The following is a 22,570-nucleotide window of genomic DNA, read 5'->3' as shown; positions in this document are numbered from 1 at the left end:
AAGAAGTCGATCGAAATCTAACCTGGCAACAGGTTAAGGCGACAGCTGGACGTCGCTCAGGATGGTGATCTTTCAAGTCAATACCCTTCAATCTATTTCTTTAATAGTTCTTCAATATCCATCGACATGGTAGAAAATATTCGGTGGCGGGGTAAATTTTCATACAGCGACGCGGCGACGGCATAAGAAAATCACAGGTCTAACAGGAACTCGGGTGTCTTGAATTCTAAAATGGCGCCGAACACTGATTGCCGGCTTCTACTCATCGAGCCCGGCAATACCTATATTGCATGAGTTTCTAGTCATTTTAGCAAACCGGAATTCGGCCATCCTTAATTTCATAATAACGCCAAACACCAATTTCCGGCTTCCGCTCATCGAGCCCGGTCCGGCAATACCCAGTTTCTAAGTTTTTGTTAATCAAATAGACTGATAAACTTTGCACTTATCAATTATTTCAATAAAAGACTTTTTCAATGAAAAGGACTTAGAAAATTTTTCGATGCTATTTTTTTACACGGATTTTCGAATTAACGCGGTTTTTTTTTGCGAGGTACGTATCCCCCTCGTAAAAAAAACCTGGGTGTATTTTGAAATCATTAACTATAAAGAGCGACAACATGAAAAAATATCTATAAAAATTGATAAATAAACTGAACAAAATCGAGTTTAAATGCTTCAAACCTCGGGCATTTTTTATCGGATTTTTTTAAATTACAAATTAGGTTTGAATCCCTGTTTTTTATAGTTTAGATGAATTTCTTGATGATGCAATTTTAAAGGAATTCTTCAAAAAAATCTGGTAAAATTTTATGAGAAATTCTAGAAGTAGAAACAAATTTATAAAAATTTCAGAAAAAAAAACCTGGTAGGAATTTATTAAGGTGTTCTATAAGTAATTCCTTAAATTCCTGAAAAACAATTTCCACATTTTTTGGAAACTGGCCGTTGTACAGCGAAAGAATAAGTAAGTGGTCAGACTGGTCGTACAAAGACATTTTCAAACGTCGTTTTTCAGTCATACAATTTGTGCAGTACCAACGTATTTGGAAGTTTAATGCTACAAGCACGCTCGTTAGATTGCATATCTGTTTGATTTTTATTCTCAACAATAATGTAGCTTGTGAAGCAGTACCTTTTTCAATTGAAATCAATTTGATGTTGGATATGTTTTACAGCATTGCTGTTCAATATATTGGGTGAAATGACGCGACACTTGAGAGACTCCGATGCACGTAAAGCAAGAAACTGTTAATTCAGTGTTCATAGATTACCAGTTTCGAAGTGTCGTGTAACCAGCTCGATTACTATATCATATTTCATAAGTTTGACCTAAGTCATATAATATGTAGTTCAGATGGTTACAAGGTATCTTTTATTCATTTCGTACAACATTTTACGCTAAACGAACATTTTTAAATTATGACGACATGCATTCAAAAGAAAGCTCATCTCTGCCTTGAGAAGACACTCCTTCAAAACGTGTTCGTACCGCTTATATGTAGGCGTTACGCAACTGCTGCACTCGCGGATTGGCGAGCTACTACGACATTGCTGATGAATAATTTCGCAGAGATTAACAAAACAATGAAGAAAGAAAATCACCGCAAGTGTTCGATATTTATCATGTACCATCATCGCATCGGTCGGCAATATACAACATGAATGAGGGCGACAATCATCGAAGGTTTACAAACAAACTCGTACAAGCGAGTGGTTCGAATTCCTGTCTCATGTTTTGAGCTTGTTTTTCTTCTACTTGCATTGACTTGGTACGATTCGTACTCATTTCTTGCATAAATAATTGTGCGCACGAGTGCAGTTGTTCAACATGTGTTTTAATCGAGTATGACTTTTCCTCGCTATTTAGCGGAGATTATTTAGCTTCAAGCGATGGAAGACAATCGACCTACACCGCAGCTGCGCCACCCCACACTCTGTGCCGTTCAAGCCTCCAACGACCGAAGACAGACAGACAGACAGCTATGGCAAGCAGACCGGTTGGCCCTGTTTAACTTTTAACGATTGAAACGAAACGAAATCAACGGTCAAGTGCAGGGGAAGAAGGGTCGCTGGTTGCCCCAGACGGGTAAAATCGAAGAAGACGTATATGTTAAACAATGCGCTTTTTCATTATACATTTAGGTGTACGAGAACGAACCGTTGCTATTCGGTGCAAAATTTATGCTTAAAAATTATGACACCATTCATGTCGGGACAAATAGCTGCGTGAGCAATGAATAATAAGAGGTTTATTGCAAACAGAAATGAACGAATCAAACAATAATTGTTATTGCTTACAACATGTTGTATAGAATCAAATATTAACAGTTTCTTTTTTAATTGATTCATTTGCAAGTAACGTGCATTCGGAGTGTTTGCAGAGCATCATCAGAGCGTGTTAAGGGTGTTAAGTACTTAAGTCCGCCACGCGAATGACTTGATATAGTTAAAAACATGCTTAAAGTGATGCTTCGAGAAGATTGACTATTATAACTAATCTAACCAAGCCCAAGTAACATTTTGATTTTATGCCGGTTTTAAAAAAGTCATGTAATGGTTTTCAAGACCGTAATAAAACTAAAAATGTTACTTGGAAAGTTGAATCTAATATTATTGAATCCTAGTTGCAAGTCATAAGTTTTACTCGCATGCTTCAAATCGTCTTGCAAAATAATGTTAAAGACTTTCACTTTCTGGCTTCAACAGCTTTGCCCTAATTTATCCTGTTTATCTAGAGTTCAATCATATGTATGTAACTATTCCAAAGAGCATAGTTTGTTTTCGGAAACCAAATTAGCGTAAACAACACTGGGGTATTCAACTGATTCAATTACCTTCGTCTTCGCATTTCTTCCGATAATTTATCCATTTGGCTTATTACCAGCCCATTATCTCCGAAAACTCCGCGGGTTCCGAGCAAACGAGAGTGAAACCGAACCATAAAAAGATTGCTGCAATTATTACCCCGTTCAACCGAAAATCTAGGAAAGTAAACAAAGGTAGCGAAACGGGGCGTGCAAAATGAAAATGTCACTTTTTATTTCCTCTCCCGCGATTATTTCATCGCGGTCAATTACTCATAATAATGTAGCTTTTTATGCGTTTTTCCTTTGCTGTGCTTTCGCACACGATGGCGGTGGAGTTGTAGTCTATATATTTTGTTCCACTGCCAGTCGGACGGGACGGGGGCTCCAGCAGCCTACCAGATCTAGTGGTGGGAGATTTCGCCGATTTGTTATGACCAATTTAAGCCATCCATCTCCAGCCGGCAATTGAGTCGAAGCTAACCATCCCCGGCGTGCTGCCATCATCGTACAGGAATGGGCACTAGTTTGGTTTTCTACGCTTGTTTCACCTTAAGTACGCAGTACAAACCCACTTCTACGGCCCTCGCAAGCACATTGAAAGTGAATTGAATTGAGTACATTTGTGCAATTTGCTACCGTAGCGAGACAATGAGATCATAAATAATAATGGCAATTGACACAATCTTTTATTGGATTGGCTTTGGAAGGAAGGAAGGAAGGAAGTGTGGCGCAACGAAAGGAGTATTGTTATGAAGTATTGTAGGAATGGCCAGCGAAACCGGAATAGCTTAGAAATGAGTTGTGTTTGTGGTTATGTGGTATTGTAGAATAGCGTACCGTCAGTCGGGGTTTCTTTTGGATAAGAAGAAGCCTTCTTCTCTTTACATGTTAATAAAGTGAACCAATCTCATGAAAAATCAAAATACCAAATGAATTGAATTCGCTTTTGGAGATTACATTAACAATATAGAAGAATTTATAAATCTTGATGTACATAATTTGAATATATTATAGTTGATATAAACCCTTTGTCTGTGCTCTGGGGTCAATATGACCCCAGGCTATTTTGAAAGGCTGCCATTTTTTAGTTTTCAACCGATTCTCCTAATTCTTGGTAGTTTGGTTAAATTCGGCGAGATCTGTTCCCTAGCTTGAACAATCTTGAAAATAAGCGCAACAAAAAACGAGCTATGGGTAATGTTTTCAACATAACCGCGAGTAGACGTAGGACTTTTATAAACGTAACGTATTTACATTTAACTTCTAACTTCTGGATCTATGGAGTTTGATTATAATATTTATTTATGAAACGACAACTTCCATGCTGTGTACAATTATTAGCAATTTGTTTATTCAAAACTTCTGGAAATAAAACTAGTAGGGGAACAGACGGCTTTGGCAGGTTTTGTTCTATTATTGGCAGGGGGGTTTTTGTCGACCGAATTTTATGAAATTTGGCCACAATATTCTTTGATATGCAAAGAATGTTTGGGCCAAATTTGAGCATAATCAGTCATAAAAAAACCTCCTGCCAATAATAGAACAAAACCTGCCAAAGCCGTCATTACCCCTAATTGCTCTAGAATTGCTTTGTTTCTAACTATTAAGCCCTTATTTACTCAAGCAAATGTAGGGTATTTATATTATTGATGATATTGTTTGAAGTTTAAAAATTTTATTTATAAAATTTTCAAAATTGGGCAAAATGTGCTATTTTAGGGGAACTGTCCAGTTTTCCAAACAAATAAATGCAGCACCAATTTCGTTGCTTACTGATGAAAAAAATCACAACAATAGGAAACAAGTCAAGGAGCAGTAACCCTACTAAAATAGAGAAGGTACTGCTAATACCCTAACAAACAATTTAAGCCGAATAAGCTAGTTTTTAGCTGAAGAATACAATTTTTGGCTGTATAAGCGCTTTACCTGTCTCCAATGTTTGTTGGGACATCGACGAAAAATTATTTAATGTTTTGATTCCAAATTCCGAGTCTACGTCAAGTTTAATAATACAATTTCTCAGAAAATTAGAACTATTATAGTTTAACCATGTTTTAATGTACGTGTCGTTTAGTACCAAGCACAACTTAACATATGGTCAGTCATATGACATGACTCGTACCCATCCCGGGATCATGTAGATCATGAAACCAATCACCTGGATGAGCAGACCAAATCTCTCTAATTTTATTCTTCTCTATTCCACCACCGCTGTCCTCGCTGCCTCAGTCATCATCGGCCTCTAGTCGTTAACTCCGAGCGATGCGATCCATCGCAACCGACACCACTGCATCCGACCATTATCAAGCACAGAATGACAAAAAAATCCGCCCACTTCTTTCACGCATATTCGCAGACACACCGGCAGTTCTACCGCTGGTGAATGCATGCTGTCGCTGTGTAGGTAAACAGCAAACAAACGATCGAAACGAAAAATGCGCGAGCAAAAAGCACGTCAGTACGCGCTGCTGTCACAAATCGAAATGACTCGAACACGGCAGGCACTGCTTCTTTTATACACAAAGAAAATCTTCCGGTAGACCCGAAGACCCGTGACATACCGCATTCTGATGTCCGTGTTAGGAATGCACGGGATTGATTACATATGAAATTTTTACTGGCTTTGACAAGAATTGAAATTTTCAATAGCTTATCGTTAATAATCTTAAGTTTCAATGAAATAGGCAAAATGGTGGAGAGTGTCCGAGTCGATTGATATATAAATCTTAAAAATCCATCGAAAGATAAAGGCGCTAGTAACGTTCAAAATCTTCCCTTCCAGCGTAACGCTCTCGATTTCCAAAAATCTAAATGACACCCAGTATAGTAAAGAAAGATGTAAGTCCTACGTCAAAAACGTACGTTGTCTGTGCTCTGGGGTCATTTTGGCCCCAAATTGAAATTGTTATAACTTCTTTAATGTTTGGCTAATTTCGGATTTTTTTAGCTGTTTTGTTCGCAGAATATGATCTTGATCATCCAGTAAATCCCTGGAGATAAGGCCTGTGGGTCTACACGCTTAATAATAAATCAACCTGTTTCTGTTATCTGTTTCTGTTATCTGTTTCAAATGTGGTACATGCTCTAAGTGATACGAAGTTCACAATAAATGTTCTTGGTTATTTAAAAAAAAACTGGAGTTAAAGCCTTTGAGTCTACGCTGTAACCAAATATCAGCCAGTATGTTTCGTATATGGTGCATGCTCGCATTTCAATCTTGGAATCATTAAGAGCATGTATCATATCTGAACAATGTTGACTGCTCTTTGGTGACCCGTGACGACCAAACAAGGATGTTATCGATCATTTAGTAATTTGCGTTCGATCATTTAGTAGTTTGTCAATAACTCATTCCAGAAGCTGAATTTCAAAATGTGTTGTATGGTGGAATCCTAGTGCGAAGGTTTTTCTATAAATCTGCACATACGCAGTTAATGCCATCTGAACTTTGTATCGCTAGAACCATGTGAAAATTTCAAAGAATTTCTCCAAGCATTCCACCGGAATTTTATACAGAAATTATACCGAAGGAATTCCTAGATTAATTCGCAATGAAATCCTGAAAGAATTCCGGTAGAAACTTCAAGATTTGCACTGGTAGATCCTCCAGGAGTTTCTCTGAAAATTCCTCCTGGAATGCCACCGGCATTTCGACCAAGAATTTATCTAGGATTTCCTTCGAGAATAATTCCGGTAGTTCTATCGGCAGGTACTCTGAAAATTCTTCCGGGAATTTCGGCAAAATTGAAATTTATTAATTTCAATTTTTTATAAATTTTCCACCAGAAGCTCCTTCGAGAATTTCTCTGCGAGCTCCTCAGGGAATTTTTCCGGGATGTCCTCTGATGATGATGATGGTCCAGCTACAAACCCCAACAAAGGTTTCAGCTAGACGAGATTTGTCTATCAGATGAATTCTCTTGTTTCCGAGAATGCTTCTGGTAGTTTCCCCGGGGTTCCTTTGAAAATTCTCCCGGGAGTTTCTTCAGAAATTCTTCCAGAAAATTCCTTCGAGAGTTCCTTCAGAATTCCACCAGCAATTCATCCGGAGTTTCTCCGGAAATTCCTCCGGAGTTCCACCAGAAGGAATAGCTTAGGAATAGGAAATTATTCAGGCTTTTTTTCAGGAAATCATTTAGGATTTCTTTAGAAATTAAGCTGGAAATTCCTCCCGAAGTTCTTCCGATAGTTTCTCTGGGAGCTCATCCGGGAGGTCCTCTAGGAATTCTTCCAGGAGTTCCTCCTGAGATTCCTCCGGGAGTTCTTACGGGAGATCTTACGGGAGCTCCTCCAGCAGTTCCTTCGGGAATTCCTCCGGGAGATCCACCAGCAGTTTCTACGAGAATCCCTCCGGGAGTTTCACCGGCAGTTTCTCCGGGTGTTTCTCTGAAAAGGAACTCCCGGAGGAACTCCCAGAGTAATTTCCGGAGGAACTCCCGGGGGATTTTCTATAGGAATTTCCAGAAAATTATCAGAGGAATTCTCGGAGGAACTGCCGGTGGAATTTCTGGAGGAATTTATTGAAGAACTACAGGAAGAATTTCCGGAGGAAATCCTGGAGGAACTCTCATAAGAATTCTAGGATGAACTCCCAAAGGAACTTCCGTAAGAATTCCAGAAGGAACTCCTTGAAGAATTCTTAAAAGAACCTCCCTGAGGAATTCCCGTAAGAACTCCCAGAGAAATTCTCCGAGGAACTTCTGGAGGAATTTGATAAAGATAAAGGCCTAAAGAAATGCTAAATGAATTCCTGGAAGAAATCCTGATTGAATTCTCGAAGGAACTACTGGTGGAACTTCAGAGGAACAGCCGGTGGAATACCCTAGAGGAAGAGAAACAGAAGTTCTGAACGAACTTCCGAAATCCCATTTCCCGTGAAATTCCTGCCAAACATCGTCCAGAAATTCCCTGTAAAGTTCCTGGAGGTGTTACCGGAGAATTTCTTTGAAAAACTCCTGGAAGAACTCCCGAAGGAACTCCCACAAGCGCTTCCGGAGGAATTCCCACATGGAAGTACTGAAATAATCCTTAGAGAAGTTCCTAGAGGAATTTCCGAAAAAAAAAAATCTGAAGGAATTCCCAGAAAAATACCAGGAGGAATTAATGCAGAAATTCCAGATGAAATCCTGAAAGTATTTTCAGATGAATGGCCGAAGAAAATCCCTGCGGATTGTTCCGAAGAAATTTCTGGAAGAACTCTTGGCAGATATCCGAGTAAATTCCGAGTGAAATCCGGAAGGAACTCTAGTACACTTCCGCGGAAAATCTCCCGGAGAAATTCCTGAAAGAATTCCTGGAGAAGTACCTGAAGAAACTCCCGAAAAAATACCTGTGAGAATTTCTGGGGAAATACTTGGACGAATTCCAGGAGAAATTCATGAAGATATTTCTAGAGGATTTCTTGAAGGATATTCTGAAGTAATTGCGAAAAGAATTCCAGATTGGAATGCTAGATGATTTCGCTATTGAATGTTTGGAGGTATTCGGAAAATTTTCTGGAAGTAATCCCGGAGGAATTAAAAGAAGAGTTCCGAGAGGAAAGCCCGGAGAAGTTCCTAGAAGAATTTCTGAAGGAATTTCTTATAGATTTACAAGTGAAATTATGGAGCTATATCGGAGGATTTCCGTCATAAATTTTTGAAGAAACTTCTGGTAGATTTTTGGGAAGAAATTCCGTATGTATTCTTGACGGAACTCTCGAATGCATGCCTGAAGGAAATGCCGGATTCTTCCTGAAGAAAGAATAGCCGAAGAAATATCTAGAAGGAAATCTCAAAGAGAAGAAAAGAAATCTTCAAGGAATTTCCTCGTGAATTTCCTAAAAAAAAATTAGTGGGGGGTTTCTAGATAAGGAGGAATTACAATTACATTAGAAGGATTTTCGAACGATTTTCAGAGGAATTTGTGGATAACTTCCGGAGGAATTTAGAAGTTCCCAGGGGAGCTTCTAGAAGGGTTTCAAGGAAGGAGCGTGAAATGTTTCGAGTTGTTTTGAACTTTCATATATTATGGATCCTGGATGCCCTAATAAGTTTTGGAAATCTTTTAAATTTCAACCACCTATTTCTGTATATGATTGGATTGTAAAGTGCACGTGTTTGAGGGAATTCATTTCAGTACCCGTTCAATCTTTCCACAATTTCCTTTCGTCCTTTCGTGTTAGTTTCTGCAAAGCTGTGTAGAACAAGTTGAAATGCATCATCAGAGCCAGTACTCCCCGCATTTGGAGCTTTTTAAAAGAAATTTATCATGGGGTATAGCATCCCGAATCAGTTCTCTATCATGACAGCTTGCGAAAAAAGTCTTTTGCGGTATGCTACATATCGTATATGTATACAGGGATGATAAGCGAGAGACTTGTTCTTTCTCTTTAGGATTCAATCCCTGATCGATCATGATGAATAGTTTGACCAAGCATATCGAATGCGAAATCTATGGTCTAATGCAGCGGTTCTCAACCTTTTTCTTGGGAGGTACCCCTTCAAACTTTCGCATTAATTGAGGTACCCCCTCATGAAGTAGGCTTCCAAGCCATTTGAAAGTACAATTCAAAGCCTCTTGCATGGAGCTTCTGAATCTATTGAAAGAAGGCCTCTGTACCTCTTGATAATAGGCTTCTGAGCATCTTGTAGAGAGACTTTCGATCCTCCCGAAAGGAGGCTTTCGAACCACTTAAAATGTTAAAATAAGGCCTCTTTAGCATCTTGAAAGGACGCTTCTGAACCGCTTGAACGTAGAATTCCGAGCTTTTTGAAGGAAGGCTTCCGAGCCTCTTGAAAGGAGGCTTCCGAGCCTCTTGAAAGGAGGCTCCCAACCTTCTTGAAAAGTGGCTCCCAACCTTCTTGTAAGGAGGCTTTCAACCTTCTTTAAGATGGCTTCCAACCTTCTTGTAAGGAGGCTTCCGAGCCTCTTGTAAGGAGGCTTCCGAGCCTCTTGTAAGGAGGCTTCCAACCTTCTTGTAAGGAGGATTCCAACCTTCTTTAAAGGAAGCTTCCAACCTTCTTGAAAGGAGGCTTCCAACCTTCTTGAAAGGAGGCTTCCGAACCTCTCGAAAGGAGGCTTCCAAGCCTCTCGAAAGGAGGCTTCCAAGCCTCTCGAAAGGAGGCTTCCAAGCCTCTCGAAAGGAGGCTTCCAAGCCTCTCGAAAGGAGGCTTCCAAGCCTCTCAAAAGGAGGCTTCCGAGCCTCTCGAAAGAAGGCTTCCGAGCCTCTCAAAGGAGCCTTCCGAGCCTCTCGAAAGGAGGCTTCCGAGCCTCTCGAAAGGAGGATTCCAAGCCTCTTGAAAGGAGGCTTCTGAGCCTCTTGAAAGGAGGCTTCCAAGCTTCTTGAAAGAAGGCTTCCAAGCCTCTTGATAGGAGACTTCCAAGCCTCTTGAAAGGAGGCTTCCAAGCCTCTTGAAAGGAGGCTTCCAAGCCTCTTGAAAGGAGCTTTCCGAGCCTTTTGAAAAGAACCTTCCGAGCCTTTTGAAAAGAACTTTTCCGAACCTTTTGAAAGAAGGCTTCTTGAAAGGAGGCCTTCGAGCTTCTTGGAAGACGGCTTCCGAGAAGCGTAGAAGGATGCTTCTAATCCTCTTACAACGAAGCAACCGTGCTTTTCTTAAACGCCTTCATGTATCTCAAACGGAGACTTCCGAACTTTTAGATTTCAGTTCAAAAGCATATTCCTAACATATTATTCAATAAAATTTTGTTTAGATCAGGTAGATTGCATTGAAGATTTTCCAAACTTGCTCATTTGACGTTTTGTCCGTTTGATTTTTATTCTGCAGCCCTTCATACGCTGTGCTGGTTGAGGAGGGCAGGATTCAATTGGCTTTGATTTACCGTTCGCCATGTATATTATGTACAAGACAAAGTTTTGAAATAAAAATACAGAATTATCAAAACTTAAACAATAAGTTTCAATTGGAAATTAATACGTCCGTCATTACGCATTTTTGTCCGAGGTACCCCCTAGGGCCAGCGAAGGTACCCCCAGGGGTACATGTACCCCAGGTTGAGAACCGCTGGTCTAATATCTATTATTTTTGCACTCATATGGGTGCCTCTGCAAAACATCTTGTTTACAAAAACATGATATCGATTATGGAGATAAAATGTTTCTTTCTATGGGTTAGAGCTTTAATTAATTCGAGAAAACTTTTAATTAATAACGGTGGAAATGCTAATAATAAGTTGAACAGCAGGTCAAGTTCCAGTTGGAATGCAATGCCATAGAAGAAAAAGAAGAAGAAGAAGAAGAATTTATTCAAGCTATATCGAGTATTATAAAAAATAAATAATATATCGAGATTTATAAATATATCTGTTTTTAATGCAATCGCCAAAAGAGAATTCAATTCCATTGATGTATTGTTTTTTCAAGAGATTAGATAGGGAGTAGGATGCAAGAGAAAATAGATCTTGAGCAATGCTACGTAGAGATTTAAGGGTGTTTAAGTAGCTGGTGCCTCTTTCGGAATTTCATCTACGAGTTTCCCCAGAAAATCCTCCGAAAATAACTTCGGAGATATATCTAGAAATTCCTTTGGAAATTCAAAGAAAGAATTCCAAGACAATTTCGAAAATTTCTTCGGAAAATCCTTTACAAAAACTCTTAGGAATTTATTCAGAAATTCTTTAGGACTCTTTTTTTTTGGTAATTCCTTTGAAAATTTCTTCGGAAATACCTAAGGAAGATCCCTCGAATATTCCTTAAGAAATATCTACAGAAATTGTTTTAAAGATACCTTCGGAAATTTCTTCAAGAGAAATCCGTCGGAAATTTCTTTGGAAATTCTTTTAGGAATTTGTTCGAAAATTTATTTAGGTTTTGATTTTAGTAAATCTTTTAGAAATTATTTTAAGAACTTCTCCAGGAATAATAAAGAAAATTATGCCAGAAATTCCTTTTGACATTCGTTCAAGAATTCCTCCTGAAAATTCTCTAGAAAGGCCTTTGAAAATTTCTTCCAGGAAATCCTTTTACTAAAGCCACACGGAATTTCTTTCGAAATTTCTGCAGTAATTCCGGGAATTTTGTTGGAAGAATTTTATTTCCGTAGAATTTCTAGATCCATTTTCTAAAGAAATTTCTGAAGGAGTTCTCCAAAAGGAATTTTGGAAGGTTTCCTTGATGTAATTTCCGTAGATATTGCCGAAGAATTTCCCGAAGGAATTCCGACCAAGGAATTCTTTAAATAATTCGTTAAGGATATTTCGAAGAAGTTGTCAAGACGGAAGTATTTCTTAAGGATTTTATTTAAGGTTTTCCTAAAGGATTTTTTGAAGGAATGTCCTAATGCAGTTTCAAAAGAATTTCTGGATCTATCTCCTAAGTAATTCCCTGAGAATTTGACGGACGAATCCCTGGAGGAAACTCCGAAGACATTCTTGGAGAAATGTACAGAGAACTTCAAGAATTTCTAAAATTTCTCAACAAATTCGTTCGGAAATTCCTGAAAGAAATTCCGGCAGGAGTCGAGAGAATGGACCAACTGAATGAATTTCTGAATTTCTGAAGGAAATATTTCTAGATTTTTTTGAGATAGATTTTTGAAGAAATTTCTTGATAAGTTTAGGAACGAATCACTGGAAGAAATTTCGATACATTACTTAGAGAAATTTACGATGGAACTCCTGGAGGAATTTTTGAAGGTATGCCTGAAAGAACTTCTGGATGACTGACCGAATTGATTAAAAATATAATATTTTTACGAAAAAATGCGTGGAGGACTTTCCGAACGAACTTTTGGATAAATTCATGAAATATCATCTTTCCGAAGCAACTCCTGAAGGAATTATTGAGAATATCAGAAGAAGTATGATGATAGATCGGTACCCTAGGGTATATGGCTCAAAACTTAGCCTATTTTGCTGTGGTTGAGCACATTTATCGATTTTAATATTCATATATTGAAGATCCAGCCGAAATTATGCTGCTAAAATAGAGTGATTGTTATCCGTTCATCTAATGTGCGAAAATAGGTAAGTCCATTCCAAAAACTACTTTATTGGGCAAAAGAAAAATCTCTGGCACTGCCTGCCTACTTAAGTAGTTGTTAACAAACCGACTCAAAGCAATTTTTCACGCAGATTTATTGCTATTATCAGTTGAAGAATTGCATGAATCTTGCGTAATATAAATAAAGTCGGCTTGACACACTTTTGACGTAAACTACGTCTAAGGGGAAGACTCGGAAGACAGGGTGCAAAATGAAAATTTCAAAATTGGGGACCGTCACGAAATCATGTAAGATTTGTAACATTAATAGGTCCTTTATCTTTCAAAGGATTTTAAGGATTTATATATCAATCGACTCGCAAACTCTCCACCAATTTGCCAGTGCTATTGAAACTTTTGAGTATCGTCACTAAACTATTGAACATTTCAGTTCTTTCATACATCATGCATCTCCTATGCAGCGCGTTCCAATTCTTGGTAATTGCCTACTTTTAGGGTATTATCAATTGTTGAACTGGGCTGTATGAATGAATACACATTATATAAAGAGTTGGCCTTAGTCTTTAAACTTAGATTAATGAATAATAGTATATGGTCCGTAGTCCGCCGTGCGGAATAGCTTAATCTTACAGGTATCACATAACCGTTGGACGGCGGCCATTTCCGGATGCTGCTTCTGACCCTATTGATGAGTTGCTTCGTGTCTATGACCTTCCAATCACCTTTGAATTCCATGGAGCGCGGATTTCTGAAAATTCCTAACAGTTTTCGAAACATTTTCACGTTCAAAATTGTGTACAATGCGGCGCATTCCTTCCTATTTTGACGGCATGTTTGAAACAACTGAACATGTTGGAGTAAAAGTGTGTGGGGACAATTTTCTGAATATTCCAAGGATGTAAATATAAGGAAATATTTCTCTGAAAGCACTAATGTTCTCATAGAAAAGTATTGAAGTATTGAATATTCTATTTTTCAGGACCACCCGTTATATTTGGTTTTGCGTAGTTTACGTCGAGCGGTCGTGTTTTGTATACAACCCTATTTTTTTTTTTTCAAAAAAGCATTAATAAATATCTCTCTACAAAACGATGTATTATTGATGAATCCAGGCCTAACATTACCTCCCGAAAAAAAAGTCCTAAAAGAATTTGTAAAGGAATTTCGGAATGACTTTTGAAAATTTCTTATGATTTAATGGAATCCTACAATTTATTTTCGGAATTCCATTTTTTTTTCAATTTTTCTTCGAAAATACCCTTCGAAATACACTCATAAATTCTTTTGGAAATTCTTCTAGGGATTCCTTCGAGAATTCATTTACAAATTCTTTTAGGAATTACTTCGGCAATTCTTTTGTAAATTCCATTGGAAATTTGTTTGGAATTCCAACGGGAAACCTTTCAGGAGAATTCCTTTTCCTGTGGAAATCCTGCCTCAGCAATTATTTAAGGTTTTTGTCAAACAAATTCTTCCAGTAATTCCTCAAGAAATCCCTTCCGAAACTCTAGGAAGACATTTTTGGGATTCCTTTGAAATTTCACTTAGGAATTCGTAGATTGGACACTAGTGATACTCATGTTTTTCTTTTGAAATCCTTATTCAGATTGCTATCAGAAATCAAGGTGGGTGTGGTCCTTGATTTCAAACTAGGACAAAAATTACCAAAGCATGATCATTACTACTCCTGGCTACGCCCATATTCATTGTAACTTGGGAGAAGAAAGAAGTGTTGATGTAGTACTTACTTAATGAGAGGCCCCCGACTCAGCGACACCCTCATAAGTACCACGGAGTTGGATGTTGGGGAAGGTATTCATTGGGTCAGGATTTGCCTGCAGCTGACAATGTGACCGTGGTAGATCTTACACCGTAACACACCACGCAAAGGTGTCTGCCCAGCGTTATGGGGGGCAGCATACCATAATAACTTAGGCCACATTCTTCAAATCTATTTTTTTATTTATAATAACATGAACTATCTGTGCAATTCAACATCGCACTTATGAATCACCCATCATGTTTACATTGCTTGCACTCGCGACTCACCTCGTGATGAAAGAGGAATTGACTGACTGCGAATGTGTCTCTTGCATGCTACGATCTGTCATGTGACTGAAGTACAGTATATCAGACTTGTTCATGTTTATAGACCTGTTCAACGCCACGCATTTCCCCTCTTCTCTAAAAAAAATAACGGCTGGCATCTATTTAAAAAAAAAACTAACTTTACCGACATATTATTAATGATGGGGTTACTCTCTCACAATGATAAAAGGCATCTTGAACCAAACGATCACTTCCGACGCAGCGTAATCGAAAAACACTATGAATAAACCATCATTATGGTTGCCCAACCTATATGGAAAATCATTCTCAAGACATTCCCGTGCAGGGGTAACTCGCAACGGAAACACCATTTTTAATAACCCTTTTTTGCTTCTAGTAAATATCATCAGTACTATTACTACCTTTACTTTCTTTGAGCACACGTGTGTAATTATAAATATCAAACAACCAGCAACAAAAAATCGAAACCGAATCGGAATAGTATCGATAAACTGTTCTTGACTTATTAACTGAATGCGGGCGTCCCACCACGCTGAATTGTGATCATTCCGATCCGCAATAACACTATTATTCTAGCTTCGCCGTTCCAACCTCTTTTCGGCTTCCCGTGAAGTTCGTTCAAAACTGCTAAGCACACATCTATACACAACATGATGGGTGATTCCACAAGCAACGCCAGCACACACTCCTGGCAGGATCGCCAAATGTGCAATTCAACATCGCACATATGAATCACCCATCATGTTTACATTGCTTGCACTCGCGACTCACCTCGTGAGGAAGGAGGAATTGACTGACAGCGAATGTGTCTCTTGCATGCGATGGCTGCTACGATCTGTCATGTGACTGAAGAACAGTATATTAGACTTGTTCATGATTATAGGCCTGTCCAACGCCACACACTATCGTAAAACATTACACGTATACCAATTGGCGTTTATTAGAAATTTTTTAAAGTTTCTGAGCCAAAATAGAAAAAAATCGAGCTGTGAAAAATTTTGACATCCGTCGCGCGCGGCACACTACGATTCGTCTTCACGTAATTACCATTTTGAATAATCATGCGATATTTGTCAAAATTCGGACCGAAGTTGCTTTATGAAGATGAATATTTTAAGCTCTGCTTAGAATATCTTGACGAATTCCTGGAAGAATATCTAATTTCAAGTACTTGTTCAGATATACCACCAGGAAATCCTTCGTATATTCCTCCAGGAGCTTCTCCGGACATTTCTATAGGAAGTTCACTGGACATTTCTCCAGGTATTCCTCTAGATATGAATAAATGAATTCCTTCTGATGCTCTCCCTGGAATTCCTCTGTATATTACTCCAGAAATTTCTCTTGATATTCCTCCAAGAATTTCTCCGAATATTCCTCCAGGAGTTCCTCCGGATATTCCTCCAGGAATTCGTCAAGATATTCTTCTGAATATTCCTTCAGGAATTCTTCCAGATATTCTTCCAAGAACTCCTTCGAATATTCCTCCGGATATTCCTTCGAATATTTCACCAGGAACTTCTCCGGATTTTCCACCAGGAATTCCTCGGTATATTCCTTCAGGAGCTCCTCCGGATATTTCTCTATGAAGTTCACTGGATATTTCTAAACGATGTCTTCTAGATATTCCTTCAGGAATTCCTTCTAATATCCTCCCTGGAATCTCTCCCAATATTCCTCCAGAAATTCCTCTTGATATTCCTAAGGATATTCCTCCGGATATTCTTCCGCGTATCCAGGAGTTCCTTCGGATATTTCTCCAGGAATTCGTCCGGTTATTCCCCCAGGAATTCGTCAAGATATTTTTTTGAATATTGCTTCAGGAATTCCTTCAGATATTCTTCCAAGAACTCCTTCGAATATTTCTCCGGATATTCCTTCGAATATTTCTCCGAATATTCCTTCGAATATTTCTCCAGGAACTTCTTCGGAATTCCTACGGAAATTCATTCTGAAAGTCTTCCGGATATTCCTCACGATATTCCTACGGGTATTCCTCCAGGAATTCGTCCGGATATTTCGCCAGGAGTGCCTCAAGATATTCCTCTAGATATCCGGAAAGTCCTCCAGGATTTCGTTCGAGTATTCGTCCTAGAATTCCTTCGGATAATAGTACAGGAATGTCTCGGGACATTCCTCCAGGAATTCTTCGGATATTCTTCGAGGAATTTCAATGGATTTTTTTTCAGGAATTCATCCGAATATTCCTACAGGAATTCCTCTGAATATTCCTCCGGATATTCGTCCAAGAATTCTGTATTTCCGTTAGAAATCCTTCCGAAAATTCCTCTAGAATTGCCTTTTTCATTTTTAAATAAATTTCAGTAAAAAAATCTATTAACAAAATTTCCTGAATAATTCCTACATGATTTTTGTATGGTTTTACTAAAAACAAAATTCCAGATGAATTTCTAGATGAAATAACAAAGGTCTTTCCAGAGAAGAGAGTCGCTGGAGGAAACTCAAAAGGAATTATTGGAGAAATTTTCTAAATTATTTCTGGAGGGCAGTCCTGGAGTGGAAAACAATTCTGAAGGAAATTTAGAAGAAATTTTTTAATAAATTCCTGGGGAAATTTCAGAATGAATTCTCGAAGAAATTTCCAGAGGGAAGCCTGATGAATTTACGGATAGATTTGGCAAAGGAATTCTTACAGGAGTTCACGATGGGATTCCCAATAGAATTTCCGGAGAAATACCGATTGAATTTCGCAAGAAGTTCCTAGAATTTCTTTTAAAATTCTCTCGAAAACAACTTCAAGAATTAGTTCGGAAATTTATGGAAATTATATGGAATTATATGGAAATTTGTATGGGAAAAACGTAAAATTTATTCAAGTCTCCCTACAGCTGTCAAATCGTGATGAATTCAAATAAACATCCACAACCTCCCTTTTTGAAATCTATATAAATGAGACCTCCGGATAACACATTAGTTATGAGTGGATTGAACGGTTCTATTGACAGTGTGAATATGGGATAAATGGCTAAAATGGTGCTAAAATGGTCAACGTAGCAGTGGAAATATAAATCAAAATTAATGAGTTACCCACTGGTTGAGCTCAAATAGATTCCAAAAATGGAGGTTTGGGGTATTTATTTGAATTCATCACGATTTAAGAGTTGCAGGGGGGTTTGAATAAATTTTAAGTTTTTCCCATACAAATTTCCATATAAACATAAATTGACTTCGCGCCACCCCTAAATGACCACCGAATTGCCTGAAATTTCGCCAGGACTCCTATATTATCAAAATGATGCTAATAAACATATGGGAGTTGGAATTTTCGAACATTTTTGAAATGTGAACTGCCATACTGTGGCATACAATACGTACCACAAATTATTTCTACAGATGGATTGAAATGTGTCGGTTACTAATACCTATGTCTTTATAGTAAATAGTGTTTACTTTCTCTCAGCTCGTAATTATATAAAAAATATTCTAGAAACATTTATTATCCTAAAATCTCAATAACATAAGCTATGATTGTATGCCACTATCATATATCAACGAAATCAGTATATCGAACGCCATTCCCACAGATAAGCTCTACATTTAGCCAATTAACCAAAACTCGTATAACTTTTACCATGTAACCTGAAACACGCGATGCGAAATGCACGGTATCCAAAAGTGGGTGCCATATACCGCCGGCTTTGCATGCCGACTAATCTACAGCTTTCCCAAGCAATATATTAGCAGCAGTACTTTGTGTGCACTTCCATAGAGGATATAAGTAATTGGTGATCTACTCAATGTTGGCAGTGCAGTGCAGTTAGTTATGGAATTATGAAGTTCAAAAATTTCTTCTTCGGTTTTCTTAAGATGCACGCTCTGCTGGCGGCTTCAAAGAAAAACAGCATTTTCTCACATCAGTCTGACGTTTATAATCGGGCATTATGCCACAAACGGTTTGGTGCAACCACGAGGAAGAAAGCCTTGTCGCGCTAGGCTAATTGTTGCTGGAGCGTGTGTGTTGCTTATGGTTTGTCATTCACATCTTCATTGGGCTTTGCAATTTTGACACTAATTAGCAAATAATAATGAACTATGGTTGAAAATGCTCATTTCATTTTGGGATTTCAGCTTTTGGCATTGCTTTCGCTTATCTTAAAGTTAGTGCTATCCCATTTAATTCCACCGCTTGATTATTTTTTATTGTCCATGTAAATTTGTAGGAATGTTACGAACACATTACCAGTAGACAATAAAGAAAAGAAGTTTTGATTATGTATTCAGAGTTGTGAAGGGTTAATTAGAGAACGATAAAAAATGTCTATTAAAACGCGTTGAAACGGAAATCCACTTAGATACTTATTAAAGGTACAAAATACCATGCAGCGCTACGCACGTTAAAGTGAGTATCATTCGGCAATAAACATAAGTAAATTTGTTTTGACGCCAACTGATTTAAAGAATCGAAGAGCAAATAAAAATATATCCTACACACGCATAAATACTTGACCGGGGTGCTTTATATCACTTAGCGGCAGTATAGAAGATAGTCAACCCACGGAAAAAACACATTTGCCTCGAACTGGTTCTATTGAGAGGTTGTTTTATTATATGATCTGCCTTCTACCTACTCTGTCATGCAGTCGTCGCCATCGAGCTCACTTCCGTTTACACAACTGATTATTGGATGGAGGCCACAAGTGCGATCCCATTCATTCAAAGGACTGATCCATCACTCAATTGATAAAGGTAACAATCCCCAATGTAGTTACATCGGGGTTTAATTGAAATCTGTTTATTTATCGCGCACGAGTACACGTAGATTTTTTTTTGTAGATTTAGCTTTCTAATCAACTCTACTTTAAAGTGGCTCTCGAAATGATTGGGGAATCAATCGATCGGTTTGAATTTTTAGTACACAGATGAGTCATAGTGTGGTACAAATTACGCATTGTGAAGGCATTTATCTCCATGTTCAAAAAAATGTTATTCAAATGTTCAATATTGAAAAGATAACAACTTTACCCTCGCGTTAAGCTTTGCTGTTTTAAAACTGTCAACCCGTACCAATCTTTAGAGCCACTGGTGGCTATTCGATTTTTCAATAAAATGCTTGTCATAAGAAAAGCTTGGATTTGATTTTTTAACCCTTTGTGAAGTATTAGGAAATGTCTTCGCATTCGAAGAGATACATCCATAACTCCAAATTTGACATGAAAAGTTAGTTAACCCTTAAAGGCGCAAGGCAATGTTTTTAGAAATCGTCGGAAATATTTTTAACGTTTTCGGTTTGTTGTTTTAAAAAAACATTGCATATTTAGGGGTTAATTCAAACGATGTTCTGGAACATGGAACTGACACATGACTCTTTTTAATATAGATACTGACTAACTATGTTTTCAAATGACGAAATTGTAGCCCATGTTTATCTTGTCAGTTTATACTGCAGCTACTTCATACTACGACAGTGGAAATCAATCAATGAATTTCGTAGAAGTACATTTTGGGTATAAATACCTTGAAATTCCATTCGTGTTTAATCTTATCTGGTCACTACCAGCGGGCCAAATACAATCGGCTGCCCACGCTAAACCCCGTAATCTGAAACCGTAACCGCGGGCACGCACGCGACCGAACATGGCTCGTTTCGCAAGTACCACCCATCCGATAATATGATTACCTCGACAATTTTATTGCTCAGTTGACCATCGTTTTCGTGATGGAAGAGCCCCTGCGGCCAATAATTACATCTGCTACCTAAGTGCGTACCTATGCATTTGGTTAGGGTAACGTCGTTCGTATTGGATTGATCTGTGAAGGTTACATGACGAATGGAAACTTCAGGGATGCAAGTTGAAAATAAAAAAAATGTTGCCCACTGATATTAGTTATGAAACATTTAAAGACTGTCATTCTTTCAATCATTTTTCTCTAAGCTTCTTGTATCATTATTTTTAACGAAACGATATTTGCAAGCACTGGCACTACTACCCTTCGGTAATATGGACACTGATGAATAGTGGGCAGTCCACATGGGAGCAGTAATAATCTGCTCTGCTGCTGCTATTTGTTTGTCACTGATTGTGCAGCATTTCATTATTACTGTCAAGTATAAGTCAGGTTCGGTTTTGGAAGACCGCTTTGACGTAAGTAAGTACCAGTTTCCTATTGATTAATGCTGCATATGATGTCGTCCACCGAGACATACCTAAAGGAAAAAAAACTGCATGCCAAGCGAGACGAGCTGCTAATGATACACAGTTATAGGAAGCGAAGGGCTTCTCTTTGGTTAGTGACCATGGCGAACTGAACAGTGTTTGTTCACTGACGTTCGTTGATATGTTGGTTTAAAAATACGCGCAGGGTAATAACTTAATAGGCGTAATATGTTATCATGAAATATTTAGAAGTATCTCATATTTAAGTGTTTATTTTAGAAATGTTTTTGAACTACTTTTGTCTCGCACTACTTGACTTTCATTTATTTAAAACCAATTTTCAATTTAATAGGATTATGCTGAATCGATCGGTATAAAACATTGGATCTACGAGCCTCATATAAAAAAATGCAATTTTAGAGTAAAATGATAGCCTTTCGGTACAACTTTGTTGTACAAGAAAGGCAAAAAGATAAGGCAAAGTGATGTTTGTGTACAAAATGTTCCAAGTAATTCCACAACTAAATATTTGTCCGATTGGTCATCCATGTTTTGCGCGGCAAGTAATGGTTTCATCTTATCGCCCCGCATGACTAAGTGTACCTTCATTCAAATTAAGTGACCAATAAGTGTATTATACGGCACTACTGGGGTTCGCAAAACTCACCTGCGTAGTGACTGATCGGCTCGAGGGGTCCCTGCAGTTTGTACTCCGACAGATACTCGTCCAGTTCCGCCTCCAGGTCTTTGTGATTCATCGGTGAGCCAACCGAGGAGGAGGAGGAAAGCTGCGAGGACGATGCGTGATGACGCTGGTGCAACATTGACCGACAATTTGCTTTTTTGTTTTCGGCAAGCGTCCGGTAACCGGGTGAGGGAACAAAAGGTTGAAAGAAATGCGCGCTGCCGTTGCTGTCGTGAATTGGTCAGATGCAGTTGGTTTTCTGTCTCTAAAGGTGCTGTCCGGGGGAGGTTAATGGGTCGGAGCGCTCGCACGGTTAGTCACTGCTCCCGAGGTGATGATGCATCGTGGATGGTTTCGAAATGTGGTTTTGAATAGAGACGATTCCAGCGTGCGACTTGTTTTTAAGGTGCTTTATATTGCTGTGCTCTTTTGTTATTTTATCATATTTCAATATAGCAATTTCATTTTCTTCTGTCTTTGGTTTCTTTTTAATTTGCTCTTATTGAAATTTGTATTGGCAGAGAAGTGTTATCATATTAAGCTGGATCTCGGGAAACGATGATTCTTCGATCGTATAAGACGGGTACTATTCAACCGAATCAATCTGGAATGATAGACAAAAAAACTCGATTAATTTATCAGTAAAATGATAATATTTTTTATTAATAATTTTATACCTCAAGATCACAATGTTACTATTTCTAGAATAAAATATTACTTAGATACACCTAACCAGCGGATGGCAGATTTTAATACAGTTCTGCATATGAACCTTACAGAAACTGTATGAAATTTCGGCATATACAAATTCGGTAGATTCTAATACAACCATTGTATTGAAATCTAACAATTTAGTATTATTTCAATGCAGTATCTGTATAAAAAGCTTACATTCATTGTATCAAAATCTTGCAGAATTATATATGCCCATCAGAGCTTATACAATTAT

The 22,570-nt window shown here is 38.2% G+C and overlaps 1 protein-coding gene across 1 annotated transcript in view; it reads right to left on the bottom strand.

The window, feature by feature from the left end:
* The window catches only part of LOC134212083 (rho GTPase-activating protein conundrum), a 371,885-nt gene that overhangs the window by 47,200 nt on the left and 302,115 nt on the right, over positions 1–22,570 (bottom strand). Inside the window, exon 4 of the mRNA XM_062689596.1 lies at positions 21,604–22,225. Coding sequence (XP_062545580.1) covers positions 21,604–21,760 — 157 coding nt within the window. The 5' untranslated portion in view covers positions 21,761–22,225. The remainder of the gene's footprint in view (positions 1–21,603; positions 22,226–22,570) is intronic.

The sequence above is a fragment of the Armigeres subalbatus genome, chromosome 2 (genome assembly GCF_024139115.2).
Source record: "Armigeres subalbatus isolate Guangzhou_Male chromosome 2, GZ_Asu_2, whole genome shotgun sequence".
Classification (NCBI taxonomy): Eukaryota; Metazoa; Arthropoda; class Insecta; order Diptera; family Culicidae; genus Armigeres; species Armigeres subalbatus.
This window is presented reverse-complemented; position numbering and strand designations above follow the sequence as displayed.